The 16179-nt window shown below is 40.4% G+C and overlaps 1 protein-coding gene across 1 annotated transcript in view; it reads left to right on the top strand.

Moving 5' to 3' along the window:
* The window catches only part of sipa1l1 (signal-induced proliferation-associated 1 like 1), a 96599-nt gene that overhangs the window by 63209 nt on the left and 17211 nt on the right, over window positions 1–16179 (top strand). The window contains exons 4-11 of the mRNA XM_085372087.1: window positions 525–2050; window positions 2296–2518; window positions 2917–3047; window positions 5756–5944; window positions 6748–6922; window positions 8140–8243; window positions 8589–8746; window positions 15317–15896. Of these exons, the coding sequence (XP_085228213.1) occupies window positions 653–2050; window positions 2296–2518; window positions 2917–3047; window positions 5756–5944; window positions 6748–6922; window positions 8140–8243; window positions 8589–8746; window positions 15317–15896 (2958 nt within the window). The 5' untranslated portion in view covers window positions 525–652. The remainder of the gene's footprint in view (window positions 1–524; window positions 2051–2295; window positions 2519–2916; window positions 3048–5755; window positions 5945–6747; window positions 6923–8139; window positions 8244–8588; window positions 8747–15316; window positions 15897–16179) is intronic.

The following is a 16179-nucleotide window of genomic DNA, read 5'->3' as shown; positions in this document are numbered from 1 at the left end:
CAGACATGACAGGCTTTTCATGACTGTAATGGTGTCCAAAATCCCCCCAAAGAGATGGACTCTCTGGGTTCCTACAATGATTTTTTTTTTTTTTTTTTTTTTAATTTATGTAGTTCTCTGTTTGGGACCTTTTTTTTTTTTTTTTTTTTTTTTTTTGGGGTTATGTTTTCAGAAATCCAATGCTGCTGTAAGGCAATTCTCATTTAGTTCCATTGTATGCACCTTGTATAAAATATAAATTCGATTTTTTGGTGAACTTTCTCTTAATGTCCCAAGTATTGCGATGCAACTATTGATAAGTGTTGAATTTAATATGTATATTGCAATTTTTAATTAAACCTTTTGAAGGCTCAGTGTTTGACCTGTAAAATTCAAACTCAGCTATTTTTCCATTGGTTCTTAAGCTTTAACAACTATGATAACTATACTACTATAGTTATTAAATATTGGTCTACAATAACTATTATATTACTAAAGAAAATATTGAATTTTTCCTGTTTACTTTTCCTTTTCTGTTTCCACAGCACTAAATGTCCCTTAGCCTCTTGAATCACTTCACTCAGTGGCCGTTATGTTGACCCGAATCTAATCTCATTAGCACCCCATCCTTACCTTTCCCTCCCATCTCCCAACACCATTTCCCGACTCCGTCATGACCAGTCTGAAGCGCTCTCAAACAGAGCGCTCAGTTGGGGGCTCGGTGTCGGCTACCGATGAGTTCTACACTCGTCGTCTGCGACTGCCTAATGGAGGGGCACCACCACCTCGCAGTGAGAGCGCCCACATCTCCTCTTCTTCAACCACGGGCACCAACCCTGGTGTCCCAAAGATGGGGGTTCGGGCTCGTGTAGCTGACTGGCCACCAAGAAAAGATGGGGGAGGAGGGGGTGTTTGGCACATCACTGTGGAAACAGACTCACCCAGCTCTACCAACACCACTAGCTCTTCAGGGTCAGGAAGTGGAGATAGAGAAAGACTTGAAAGAGGGGGAGGAGGTGGTGGAGGAGGTAGTGGCGGGAGTGGTGGGAGTGGAGGAGGGGGGGTGTCAGCCGTCACAGCCCATAGCAATCTGTCAGCCAAGCTGGGTCACCTGATAAGCCCACAGGACTCATCCATGCTGCGCAACATCCACAACACACTAAAGAGCAAGATGCAAAGCAAGGGAAAGGACAATCGCTTCCTGTCACCGGATGGCTATCTGGGTTCCCCTCGCAAGGGCATGAGACGCATCCGCCAACGCAGTAACAGTGATATAACTATCAGTGAGCTCGACGGGGATGGAAACGAGGGCTGGTCGTTCTCCGGGTGGACACCCATGCACCGGGAATATGGCAGCACTTCATCTATAGACAAGCATGGTGTGTCAGGAGAGAGCTTCTTTGATATGCTAAAGGGATACCAGTCCGCTGAGGCCCCGGATCAGCGAAGCCCAGCTCCAGAAAGGCTAACAGAACTCCTTACTGTTGCTCCCATAAAACAGGCTGCTCTGGATCTGCCAGATGGACCTTTAGGTCCAGCCAGAGGTAGTCCTGCCAGTCGGCTAAAGGAACGAGAGAAGCATTTGAAGAGAAGGTCAAAGTCAGAAACAGGTGGAGAGTCGATCTTCCGTAAGCTGCGCAGTGTAAAGGTGGAGGGTGACACATCAAGGGCTGGCTCAGATGCTGAAGATGGTGGGAAAGGGGATGAGAGTGGACCACCTCCCAAACCCTGGGCATGCCAAAAGGGATTTGCCCATTTTGATGTTCAGTCTCTACTCTTTGACCTCAATGAGGCGATTCAAAGTCGGCAATCTGGAGCCAAACGCAAAAACACCACTACTGGTGCCTCCGCTGCAGCTGCCGCCTCTGCTTCGGCCTCGTCCTCTCTTTCGTCTAATCAGAGTGGAGTGTATGGGTCACCTTGTGGCTCCCAAGAAGAGCTAAGCAAGGAGGGGACAGGAGGCGGTACCGACCCTGGCGATGATAAGAGCAATGATTTGGTTCTCAGCTGCCCTTGTTTCAGGAATGAGATTGGTGGAGAGGGGGAAAGGAACATTTCTCCTGTTAAACAGGTAGGTCTGCTTGAGTAGTCATTATATTTTCTTAGATATATGCAAATATTGCAATGCATTTTAATATATAAAACGGTTTCTCGGGTTCTGCTGTTTTAATATTGATGCTGCAGTCTGCAGATGTGTATTTTGAAAACGCACTGAAAAGCGCTCAGATTTCTGCATATTTAAGATGTAAAGATAAAAATATGATGATGTGGTTTACAGCTTGCTGGCTTTACCTTTCCTTTTTATTAATCTTCCAGCAGGGAAGCATAGGAAGCGGTGGGAGCTCAAGCAATTCCTCTGGCAGTACAGAAGAAGGCCCTTTGGATGCCACCCTCACTACCCATTTTACCAATGCAGGTGTGGCTGTGTTGGAGGCTTCCAAGGACGGGCCTAGTCAACATGCCGACAGGTCCAAACGATACATTGTGGAACATGTTGACCTTGGTGCCTATTACTACCGAAAGTACTTTTATCTCAGAGGTGAGAAAATTGGATAGTTTGGGCTTTTTTGATTTGTAGTTCTTAAACTTTAGTGGGTGCTTTTCAATTTGTCTTACTGAACGTTTCTAGTCTTAGAGCAAATGCTGTGGACTGTATTGGCAGAAAAAATACAATTTGTAGTGTTTTAGACACTAATTAGACAAGGTGCAGAAGTTGTACTTCATTCTGCATTACACGTGAGAAAACCTGGGAACCAGCAAAGAGTCATTAGTAATGTTGCGAACGTTCTGTAAAGTTTTAATAGTTGATATAACTCAGCTGCAATACACATAGTGGAATAATTGCTCAGGTTTTCTTCCTTTCTGTAGTTTTATCTCTCCTGTCCTCTGTCATCAATTTATGTCTGCATCTGAAATCCCAATACTTTTCACCCTTAGAGCACTGGAATTACCTGGGGGTAGATGAGAATCTGGGCCCTGTGGCGGTGAGTCTGAGAAGGGAGAAGCTGGAGGAACACAAAGACCATGGACAGCAGTACAACTACAGGGTCATTTTCAGAACGAGTGAGGTAACATACATTCTGACAAATAGTGTGCCATCTGTCTGACGTGTTCACGATTTTGTTATATAATTATTATTTTTTAATTATGTTTTCATTCACCAGGGTAAGCTTGTAGCTTTTCTAGCTATTCCCACTGTGAAAGTTCATGTGAATATATCTGTCAGTATTTAGTATGCTCTCCTGAGTGATCTTCCTGAAATGCTTTTATGAGTTCAAACTGTGTAGGAGTTGACATATAAGAACTGCTCCCTGCTTATTGATGAAGCCATTTGGGGGGAGACATTATAAAAGCTTCAGCTCAAGGCTGTCGCATACAGCTCAGGATGCTACCGCTTCCGCTCCTTGATACCACCTTAAATTACTGCCCATTTGATCTTTATAGTTTCCTCCCATTTGTTTAGTCCAAATTCTCAACTTTTTCGTGAATCCCTCTAGCCCTTGTTGCCATCAGTAGACACAGTAGAACCATAGATGCACGTCCTTATTCGCTGAGCTGAACACCCACCCACCATCTTTGTCAGCCTTCATCTTTGAAGGGCTGAGCTGTGCCATTTTGCAGCTCAACGACACTAAAATAGCACCTGGGGTATTTGAGTGAAGAAGGTAAAGCATTGCTTTTCTATTAAAGCGTGCCATGAGTAATAGCCCTTGCAATCTCTTGGGATGACGCACGACCTACTGTGCTATGTTTTCCTCTATTTTTCTTTCCTTCTCTTGCCTCTCAGTCTCTTCTCTAATTGCTATTTTCAGAGCAGGGAGCTTCACAGGTTTAGATATATTTGTGTGCCTGCGTGGGAGTGAGTGGGTTGCACTAATGTTGAAGACAAAAGTCCAGGGACCAAAGAGGACGACTGTCCTTTTAATACTGCCCATGATAAGTTTAAAGTGCTTTTCTTCTTTGGTTTGTTTAGTACTGAGTGCGCTGGCAGCAATTCTGGACTTTCCAAACACCACGTGAAGGCAAAAACACACAAGTGGCATGGGACCACTACTGACTAACAGCTGTTAGTTGATAGTAGATATTCAGATTCTGGACTTTCAACAGTCTTCCTGATTTATTCATGGATGTCCTCGTTGAGCTTTTTTTACCCCGAAGCCTTAGTATTCACACTGAAAGCTACAGCAGCAAAATCTCCACTCTATTTATTTTATTTATTTATTTATTTTATTTTCTCCCTTAGCCAGACACTTTTCTGCATTTTGCTTTCCCTGTACCAACAGAGGGTGGGAAAAAATATCTGTTTTTAGATTTTGTGGAAAAAGATTAATTTCATGTGTGATCCTAAACTGAATTTAATTGCATAGATTAAGGCCTCATCACAGGCTTCCTTCCAGTTTTCCCAAAATAGAGTTACTAGTATTCTACAGAGGGCTGGATAGCTAGTCATGTTGTTGTTTTGTTGCCTGTTACAAAGAACAAACACTCTGCGTGGAGCAGGAAGGAAGAGCCAAGAGAAGAATTATCTAACCAGCAACTAATCTGGACTCGATCTGACGGGTGTGCTATGAAGCAAGTTTATTTGCATTAACAGGCTGGATAAGCAAAAGATTAAAACTATCAGCTTTCTCTTTGAACCTAGGTGTTCTTTATTTAACTCTTCTTCTTTTTTTCTTTTTTTTAATCTCTTGCTTGAGTGCTGCCTGCTTCAAGACGAGCAGGTTATGGAGAGCTATGAAAAACACAAAGCACAGTCTTTTGGCACAGAGATAGAATTGCAGTCAAACAGTGTCTCGATATTACATATTTTCCCGCTATGCATTTAATTTCTAACATAAATGCTGCGCATTAAAGCTTTCACATTTTAACTTGATATATTTAAATATGATACCTAAAGAGGTTAATATGCTCCCATATTGAGGGATAAGTGGAAATCAATTCAGTTTTAGCCAAATCAAAGTGAATTTCATTTCAATCATTGAATATTCTGTGATGAATACCAATAGACCAATCAAATCTCCATTAGCTGTGGAAGTAGTGTAAAACTGCACAAAGCATGAAAATGATTTAATCTGCACCATCAGCAGGAGAAGTGAAAGGGTTGCTAAAACTGTGACCAAATAGTTAAGCTGGATAGTGTTACGGTAAGACCACACCCCTTTGGAGCGGAAGTAGCAAGTTCGATTCCCTTCCAGTATCCAGTAAAGGTCCTGGCTAGGCCCCCCCATGCCAAACACCAAGCCCTGGAATGGTGCGGCTACGCCTGCAGCCTGTTCACAGCTCGGACACGACACATTTCACTGCATGTTGTACTCTATGTGATCATGTATCTGACCAATAAAGCTTGTTTCTTTCTTAAATATTAACAAATGGTTGTGCCATATTGTAGTTTTCTATTTATAGTGCATTGTGCTTTTATGTAATTGAATTTAAAAGCAAGGGTTAGAAATTAGCAACAGCTATAAACTCATGCTTCTGTGAGTTTCGTGCGCTGTATTAGAACCATGTTAAACTCCATTTTTCCTTTTTAAGTAAGTTAAAATAGAAATCTTGATATTTTTGATGGTTTGATTCGATACTGACATTGATCGGCTAGAATAGGCTCCAACAACCGTGAACTGGATAAGTGGAAGAAGATTGATGGATGGAGTATTAGGGTTTTTTTGTTTTGTTTTTTTTGTTGTTGTTGTTGTTCTTTTAAGTGAAAATCATAATGGCTTTGACCCCTGCAATTGTGTTTTTGTTGTTCTTTTCCTGCATTATGGGTGGTCTCCAGCTGAATACTCTGCGCGGTTCCATCCTGGAAGATGCTGTACCTTCGACGTCCAAGCATGGTCTAGGTCGAGGCCTGCCCCTCAAAGAAGTGCTGGAGTACCTCGTGCCTGAGCTCAATGTTCACTGCTTACGCCTGGCACTCAACACACCCAAGGTCACTGAGCAGCTGATGAAGCTGGACGAGCAGGGGGTAAGGAGATGCAGCGAGCACGTCTTGAGGTTTGATTGTGGGTTATGATGGGCCGGATGAATCTGCTTGATTAATTCCTTTGATTGAGCACATTTGATTACTGCTTTCCATTTAGTGAAAAGACAGTGTCATGCAGACATGGCATCCGCTGAATAGAGTGTGATCCTTTCGTGCATGCATTCGATCGGTCTTTGAGCCAAAGAACTTTTGCAGCTGGTAACCTGTACTATTGACTATGCAAAGCAAACGATTGTCATTTGGCATTTCATGAATTTTTTTAGTGTGTGGGTGTTTTTCTGTGAAGGGGATGTATCATTGTTGAACTAAATTCTTTTTATTTATTTTTGCTGTATCTCTTTATTTACTCCCAAAGACCGTTATGTGGAATTTATCTGAAGAAACTGTTTATATGCATGCTGTGTCGATGCATGCACACACAACATAACCCTTAAAAAAATTATATATATATATATATATATATATATATATATATATATATATATATATATATATATATATATATATATATATATATACACATACATATATATATATATATATACATATACACACACACACTCAAAAGCTGATGCAGTTATCAGAAGCTGAATCCTCTGAAAATGTCAACATGATTTCTTAGGAAAATGGCACAAAATCACTACAGAACAACCCACGGTTATTCTTAAAATGTCAACATGAGTCCTGCCTCAAATGTCAACATGGTTACTCTGACATGACTTCCACACAGTAATCTCCATTTGTTTCTCCCCTTTTCATTGGAATAATGTTTGTTCTCTCCGCAGCTGAGCTTTCAGCGAAAGGTGGGGGTGATGTACTGCATGGCGGGTCAGAGTAGCGAAGAGGAGATGTACAACAACGAAGCGGCTGGGCCTGCACTAGAGGAGTTCCTCCATCTGCTGGGCGAGAGGGTTCGTCTTAAAGGCTTCACCAAGTATCGAGCTCAGCTGGACACAAAGAGTATGTACATTTGCAAAAAACTGCGAAGTGCCAGTGAGGGTGTGAGGGAACCTTTATATTTGATCTTACGCTGACATTGATCCTGTCTAATCCAGCACAGCAGGTAGTAAATTAGTAAATTGGCACGCACGAAATAGACATTCACATTGATCAAAAAGTGCTGAGTTCAGTTGCCCAGCAAGTATTTGATGGATTGGAGCATGCAGGGGGTCGTCAGAGTCTTTTAGATTATGTGTATACACACATGGGTTCAGTGCCTCAACTTGCATTGCGATAATCACATTAGATCTCATTCACATGTTAAAGGACTGGTACTGCACTAGTACTAAATACATTGTTTCCTTATAAAATGTTTATTACACTTTTTATTAGGATGAAGGTATGTAATGTAAGAAGTGAAATTAATTGTTGAGGTTGTAAGTTATTATAGCATTTAACTTGATTTAATTTCCTTGCCTTTGGCACCTAAATTTCTTGCAGTTTTCAAAACATTTAATTATGAGCAGATGGAATACATGTTTTAAAAATTTCTGATCCTGTTCCCCCCGTTTTCAACTCCAGTCCCATTAAATCCCCCTCACTTCCTTGTCTTCGTTCACCGATTCTTAAGTTTCCTCAGATGTTTCTTCAGACATTTGACAGATGGCCTTTAGTTTCAGATTACTGTATTTTCTTTTGGACACTGATATTGATCCTCTGTGGTTGTGCCCTTCTCCTTTGCCAGACCACCTGTGTTTGTTCCAAACAGAATTGATGTCCACTTTATTTTTGCTACCTCTGTGACATTTCCAAGCCTGTGTATGATATTATGTTATCCATATTATCCCTGCATGAACTAAGCCATTGCCCAATACCCTGTGAGACAAAAACTGCCCCAATCAATTTTTGCAGGATGTGTAGCCTCTAGCAAATTAAATACAGCCATGCAACGCCCTCCTTAATGAATGCGTGTAATTAATTGAGGTAATGTAGCTGTTTAAGTACGGCCTTTAAATACCTTGTGACTGTTTGGCTCTCTAAATGGAAAACATCAACAGCCTAGTGAGGTAGTGCAGTGGCTCCCTGACTGTAAAGAAGTGAGCGTGTTTTAGGGCCGTCTGAACAGCATATAGTAGAGACAAGCATGCGGGAAGAAAGTTTTAGGGTACTTGAACAAACCTGTCATGGTGTATTTTCCTGAAGTATGAGACATTTACGTGCAGTTTTCTCCTTCTCAGCTGACTCAACTGGCACCCACTCGTTGTATACTACTTACAAGGATTATGAGATCATGTTCCACGTATCCACCATGCTGCCATACACACCCAACAATAAGCAACAGGTATGTTAATTTACAGGGCTCAGAGCTTGGATACACTAAAATACCTTTGGATCCACCAGCAAGTTGTGGCTTTTCATTAGAGAAAGTAGTAATCCATGCTATGCACATTTTTAGAGTTAACATGATCCTGTTCTTTGTGTATATAGATGTAGTCAAGGAGGACATGCAGAGGTTTGGTAAGACAGAGGAGGATGCTAGAGGATGGTGTCAGATAGAGGCAGATAATTCACTGTGGCGACCCTTAAAGGCCGAAACAACAGTGGCTCAAGTGTTGTTGTTTTTTCCTCTAGATGTCTACTTAATTATGTTTTAACTTTAGCTTCTCTCTTTGAAAATGTTTTCCAGTTGCTGCGGAAGCGACATATTGGGAACGATATCGTCACGATTGTGTTCCAGGAACCCGGGGCGCTCCCCTTCACTCCTAAAAACATCCGCTCACACTTTCAGCACGTCTTTGTGATTGTGCGAGCGCATAACCCTTGCTCCGAAAACACCTCCTACAGGTGAGATTCAAGAGTACACCAGAATAAACTGCGTGTAAATAAAATGCTGCATACTACTTTTCAACCTGTGCCCCATTTGAAGCCTAAACAGTGCAAAAATAACCGGTTTGATGCTGTAATGTAGACTTGGTCAAGTCAAAGAGAATCAGTTTACTTGAACCTGGAGAGGTTACGTCCAGACTGGCATTATTCAAAGTAATACAGTGTCAAAATGTGATAGTTAAGGAAGGTGAGTTGAAAAACTACACACTGAACTAAAAAATAAGGGCTGTAGAGGTCAGTTGGAACATTCCCTTCTATGTCTTTTCATTACATTAGAGGTTATCTAAGGCCAGTGCTTTACCTGCCTTTTCAAAATGTCTGGAAAAATACTGCATTTGAGGACTTGCATGTGATTTATGATTCACTTTTCATCACAGCAAAAACAATAATGCTCTCATCCTTCTGCTCAGATTGTTGTACGGCTCTCGTTGCCTTTGCAGTTTCATCATGGAGTAGGCCGAGAGTGTTGAGAGCCCTCTCTACGACTCGCGATTTATTTCCCCGCTGTGAGAGGGTGTAATATTAAATACAATGTACAAGTCTGAAATAACTTTTAAGTAATTATTTATATTCTGCCTTTGCAGTCTTTCGTGTTCAGCGCTGTTCAGATTTGAAGGGCATTTCATTTAGCTCATTCCTGGCTCTGTCTTTTTATCTCGTTTTCTGTCATTCTCTCTTATCTTGCTCTCTAGGACTCTGCCTCCCTCTTCCACTAATGGCTGTTTTAATTGCTGTCAGAGCACATTGTGTGAGGACTTAATTGTCCCCCATGGGGCTACTTCACTACTAAACAACAGCACCACACAAACACAAAGCAGCCAATAATGAATTGAATAGAAGAAGAGCAAGTACTATTGACATGTGCCTTATGCGACTCACAAACGCAAGTTAAGTTTTTTGAAGTGTAAAGGAGTTTTCTGCACACCATATAAAGGTGAAACATCAGCTTTCAAAAATAAATTATGATTCATAGTCACCACAGGAAATTGACTGAGTCATAAGATATTAAGCAAAGGTGACCTAAATGCTTTGAAGCTTTGGTTTGTTTTCTTAAGGTTTATGAAGACGGGGGCATACACACTTGGTATTGAACTACTTCACTGTTCTGTTCAATTTGTCATTTTGAAAGTGGGAAAATTCTGGGTTCACCTGGCCTTGCACCTGCTTTCAAGCATTTAGAGATCAAAACATAACTATTCTGCTCGCTCAATGTCTGCTCTTAGTGGAAGTGTAAAAAAACAATTTCTTTTGTTTGATATGAATAGAGCAAAGTACAATAAAATAGTGTGTAACCCCATTTAATGTAAACCAGGATGTGTTTTCTGTTCACTGCTCTAATGCTGCTAGTATCTTGTACAGTTAAATGTAATTGCGTGTTAATACAAAATAGGCTACTCTCAAATAATGATATTTTGATGGCTGCAACCCAAACTGAGTTTGTTATAAGACCTAGTGTATGAGCTAAAGGCATTAGAGTGCTGCCGAAAGCGATACTGTACGCGTAACTGAAAACTGATGGAGGATTTCCTTTAAAGGATTCTACTGGCATTTTCACTGTAATCAAGAAATTAGGTAATTTGAGTTCACTCTGTGAAAAAAAATAATGCAGAAATCTACAGATGTCTTCAAGGCTGAAAGCCTCTGTAAAATACAGCTGCAGAGAAATGATGCGTCCTCACTGGAGAAGTGCGATACTTAAGTGCTCGAGTAACAGTTTATTTTAAAGGTGTGAAAAATGGTCTCTTTCCTACATGGCTTAAGGTCAAGTGGGCACAAGTGTATTTACAGTACAGTGCAAAAATCTTGAATCACCCCTCGTTTTTTTTAATATCTTGCTTCTAAGGAATAAGACTTAAGGCACATAACTGATGGGGCTTGACCAGTATTATGTGTGCACATAACAGAAATCCTGATACTTGTTTTCACACCACAGTTTGAACGTGATCTGACGTTGCGAATTGGAGCTAAAAACTTCCCGTAGCCACGTATGCTTTGCATTCTGGGATGCGGTAAGTTACTATAGATGTGTAACAGTCAGCATGGATGGGTGACTGCTCGTGTTCTCCAATAGTCCAGAACAAAACACCTTCTTCCTGTATTTACTTTTGTTGCTCCCGCCCCAGACACATCTGTCCAATGAGCGGACTGAATGTTTGTAACGGCGCATTTTGATTCACCCTTTGAAGAAGGCACAGTTTCTCAAGTGCATCATCTTCTCCTGACAGATGTTGCACGCTCACTGAGGCTGTTGACATTCATGCCACAGCTGGAGCCATGAGGCTGGCAGCCATCAGATAGTTTCCTGTTAGATATTGTTTCCTCTCGTCTTTAGGTGGTGGTCCGTAGTTGTGTTATGATCGACACAATAAAATGATTCATTCCACAACTCGCAGCTTTTGTTTTCATCCTCACAGTCGAGCGTAAACTTTGATATGTCACACATGCAGGAGCTGCCTGAATGGCTCTTCGATATGTCTCAGCACTCCATTTGGAAACTACTAGTGTGGTTACTTATTTCCTCTTCAATGGTAAATTCATCTGCACCTTAACAATGTTGTTCTTGCGTCAGCATAATGTTGCCATCCTGGACTGTTGGAAATTGCAGCTGACCAATCACATTGTGATGTAATGGCTTTGGAATGCGAAAAAAGGTTTTCATAAAACGCATAAAACGGTTAGAATTTCTCAAAAAGGTTTTATCCCCACAAATTTGAATTCTTTTAAACTCTTTGCATGGCTCTTAGCTAAAAAGTCACTACATAAACAAAACCTCAAAACTTTTAGATAACAAAAATAGTCCTTGCTTTGAATATTAGTTGCCTAAAGTAGACAAAAACATAATGTATACCTTCCCCATATCCACACTCTCACAATCTCGCACTCCATCAGGTATTGACATGTTCTTTTTCTTGGCCTGGCTCAGTGGGCAGCAGGTCATAGATACTGGAAGAGCAGAACTGCCCACACATTGGATATTTATAAGACCACAAATCAGTGAAAGCCACAGGAATGTGCTCTTTCATTTCTTTTACCAAACCTCCTGCCATAGAGATCACATAGCAGCCTCACAGTGCAGCAATTCCCCAACACTCCTTTTCCTCTCTGTCTTCCTCACTTGCTTTTCTCGTTCCTTCTCCTTCTCCTCCCCCCTCCACATTCATTATTTCTTAATGCTCTTTCAGTCTTTTCCTCTTGCTTTCATACCTCTACCTACCTCTCGCCATCACTTTCCTCTGTCCTGCATGAGTCACAGGTCTTTGGTTGACTGACTCACAGGTGTTTGAGATCAGTACAAGTGCTTTTAGAGCTCCAATATAATGCATTGAGTGATGCTGTAGTGATGGAGAAGAATAAGAATAAAAGGTCACATTTTATTGTAACCATTTGTTCTCCCATCGTATAATCACTTTAGCTACCCCACTCTCAAATACCCGGCATGGTTCATTTGTTATCGACAGAAGCCCTGGCTAATAGAGCTATGCTGCTGCCAGTCTCTCATCAGATTTGATGTTATTATTTTTTTCAGAGTTGGATTATATGCTAGTAACAGTTTTAATAAGGATGCTACAGGGCAAAATACTTTCATGTAATGCCACTTTATATCTTAAACTCTTTACTGCTTCACTTTATGTTTATTTTAATCCTTCAATAGAGAGACATCAGAATTAGGAAGACTTCTAATTTTAACTGGACACAATATATATTTTTTTAAGATGTTATTTTAAAAAGAACTTAAATTAATTAAATTTAAATTAATGGAATTTTATTTCAAATTACATGTAGTTAAATTTACCTACAAATACTTAAAGGTGTACACAGTAGAATGGGAGGTAACAAGTCGTATTATACTTTAAATTAATTTAAGTTGTCTGTAAATAAATGTAAGTATTTACATGTAACTAAGTTTATTTAATAACCTTCGGCATATTGCAGGAAAGGACACATAAATTATTTTGTAGGTAATTTCATGAAAGTCCATAAGTAAGTAACTATGTAATTTCTTGGTAACTTTGTGGCAAAATGAATAGTATTTTCCCAGCTTACATTGCAAGTGCACTGTACTTTTTGGAGTGTGTGCTGTGGACAGTAGTGGCTAAACTTTCCCTAACTTCCAGGTATTTTACAGGGAAAGAGACACTGTGCACTTGTTTGAACAGTTTAAAACAGTGATTTTTAAAGGGTGCTGTCATTATAAGGTCACACAGGTTTGCAGATTTTAATGGCATTTATTTATTTTTAAGTTGGTAAAGGGGATAACATTTCTTATCACATTTATGTTGGTAAAATAAAAATAAAGCTTGAATAATAGAATATCCAACATACTTATTGACATAATGAATATTAAATAAAGATGTGAAAAAAGCAATATTAATCCACTCCATAGTACGTGCGCTCCAAAAATTACAACACATTTTCAACATTACCATGAAATTAAACACTACTCAAAAGAAATTATTAACGCAACATTTTATTTGCTTAGAGTATAATTATTTTGCTCATTAACCCCTTTTTCTAATCTGCCTACCTTCAAAGTAGTTGTAGGTAAATATATAAATATTGTAATTTCAAATAAAATAATTTAAATTCCGTTTAATTACAGGGGAATTATGTCTTTAGTCAGAGCCATTTATTCGTTTTTTGTTTTGTTTTGTTTTTTTTTTGTTTGTTTTTGTTTTTTTTAAATAAATGTGGAAAAAAATCCTGTGATCATGTTAAACAAGTCAAGCTGTGAACTAACAGTGTGATGTAATTTTCCCTCCATTGTAAGGGCCATATTGAAAATATACACAGTTAAAAGAGTGAAAACTGCTAAACCGCTAACAGCAGAAGGGTCTTTGATGTTAACACGTTTGCATGCCCTGACACCTACGCATGTACACGCTACCTGCTTTCCTTCTCCTTGTTGATTTCAGCACAAATGGCAGGAAGGAAATGGAGACATTTTTATTTACTCTGGGTTTTTTGTTTTTTGTTTTTATCAATACCTGTATTGAATTAAAAACATGCTCTCTGTTGATGGGCAGGGTGTGGTTGACCTTCAAGTTAGATTAGAGAAGCTGTGACAACGTGGGCATGCTGGGTTGATGCGCTGATGGTGATCTCCTTTTTGGCACAGATGATATGTCTGCTAAAATATGTTGAATTAAGTAGTAACATTTAATTATTTCTAATTCACTCTTTCTCATACGAGGGACTTTTCTCTTCTGCACTTGAGGCAGATAAAGGCCCCGTCCCTATTTGTAGAAAAATGGCACTGGAATTCCTGTGAGTATTCCCAGGATGCACTTGCCAGCCTTGCACAATAATAGCTTGTGTTCATTCTCAAAGGCAATTCTGTCTAGAAAACAATGCTTCTTCTCTTACCTCAGGGCCCACCTTTCCATGTTGCAAACATGGGAGATGAGGTGTCAACGATATGATGGTTAGGTTAATTGAACACCCCATGTCACCCATGAAGATAGGGTGCCTCTGAGGTATGTTTAGAAAGATGTGGGTGGCACAGGTATCGCTAATTAGACAAAGCTATTAATCCTGGTGTCAGCATGTATGTTGACGCATGTCAGCGGGGAAGTGTGTGTGGGATGAGAGCTCCCATTTCTACAGCTACTCTTGTCAGCTGGCAATTATCACCTGTGATTGAGCACATTTGGTTATGAAGAGGTTGAGACGAGGACAGGTGGCCAGCGTGCAGCCACAGAGCTCTGTAGACTGTTTAGAGAACTGTTTCACTCTCAGACATTTTAAAAATAGTTTTTTAAAACTTTCACCAGTATGCAATAATTTCCTGATGTTTCCCCTGCACAGACTTCTTTTCTTCCTTTCTTAGCCACATATTCCTTTTGTGTCTCACACTGTGTTTTCTGTGGCTTTGGACAGCAGATTTAAAATAGCAGTCTCCCCTCATCCTCCCCATCTTTCCTTGCTTTTCATGGCTGCTCAGCTGAGTTCCTGACATACCAGAGAGAGCAAGTATCCTCAGATGGCCATTCCAGGGACTTAATGAAAGGAGGAAGGAAGGAGGGGGGAGGAGGTGTAGGGAAAAAACGCAATCACACAGCTCCTTGATTGAAATGAGGTTTTATTTACACCTTTCATGCAGGTTAGAGGCATTCAGTATTTCACAGGTGACTCGACAACCCGATAAGAAGTCACAAAATTCTATAAAAACTATAAAAATCATTTTAAAATGGCCTGTAAGGACACTAAAGTGTATCAATAATAAGAAACTAAACAAAAGGAATAAAGAAATTATACATTTCTGCTTTTATAGCTTTACTCTAAACTTCTCCATTTCAACATCACAACAACAAATGAAAGAGAGATAGCTTTGTTGCAGTTTGTTGCTTTTAAATCTGACTAGTCTAAAATGGCAAAGAGTTCAAGCTTTTCATGGGACATATTGTTTTCATTTAAAGTAAAATAATCTGATGTCTGAATAAAACACAGACTCTAAATTGGCCCAGTTCTTGGCCTGGAGTTTTATTTTTTATTTTTTTTATCTGTTCTTTTCTTCTCCCATTGTTGTAGTGTGGCCGTCACCCGCTCCAAAGACGTACCCTCTTTCGGCCCCCCTATCCCAGAGGGTGTGACGTTCCCCAAGTCATCGGTGTTCCGGGACTTCCTGCTGGCCAAGGTCATCAATGCGGAAAATGCTGCCCACAAATCACACAAGTTCCGAGCCATGGCCACCCGAACGCGGCAGGAGTATCTGCGCGACCTGGCTGAGCGGCACACCACCAACACCCCGATTGACCCCTCTGGGAAGTTCCCTTTCATCTCGCTTGCCCACAAAAAGAAAGAGAAGACCCGGCCATATGAAGGAGCAGAGCTGCGCAGTCTTGGGGCGGTGACTTGGCCAGTCCATGCTGAGGATCATGGGAGTGGAGGAGAAATGGAGGCCCTGCTGGCCATTTCCAACGACTTTTTAATCCTGTTGGACCAGGAGGCCAAGGCTGTGGTGTTTAACTGTGCCACTAAGGATGTGATTGGCTGGACGCTTAGCAGCCCCGCGTCTTTGAAGATTTTCTACGAGCGGGGTGAAAGCGTGTCTCTGAGGAGTATCAGTAATAATACAGAAGACTTCAAAGAGGTGGTCAAACGTCTAGAGGTTAGAACACACACAAAATATAATACACATAAGAATGGTGCTTGTTGGTATAAACAACAGTCGATGGAGGGAGTTGCAGTCTGTGTTCTGGATTTTATTGAAATTAAAAATAACTTTTATTTTCATGAGTGACCTGGCCAAGAAGGAAGCCGACATCATTATTATTATAAATGATAGCTGAAAATATAATTAGGTTTTCAACCTTCCTCTCAGTGGTAATGAACAAGTATTTGTTTGTTACCCTTTCACAATGAGTCATCCATTAACAATTTTTTCCGTCTTC

This window comes from Diplotaxodon limnothrissa, linkage group LG15 (genome assembly GCF_057381915.1).
Source record: "Diplotaxodon limnothrissa isolate DT_005_m linkage group LG15, D_limnothrissa_male_GT1.1, whole genome shotgun sequence".
Lineage (NCBI taxonomy): Eukaryota > Metazoa > Chordata > Actinopteri > Cichliformes > Cichlidae > Diplotaxodon > Diplotaxodon limnothrissa.
The sequence above is the reverse complement of the archived record's forward strand: the minus strand, read 5'-3'. Positions and strand labels throughout refer to the sequence as shown.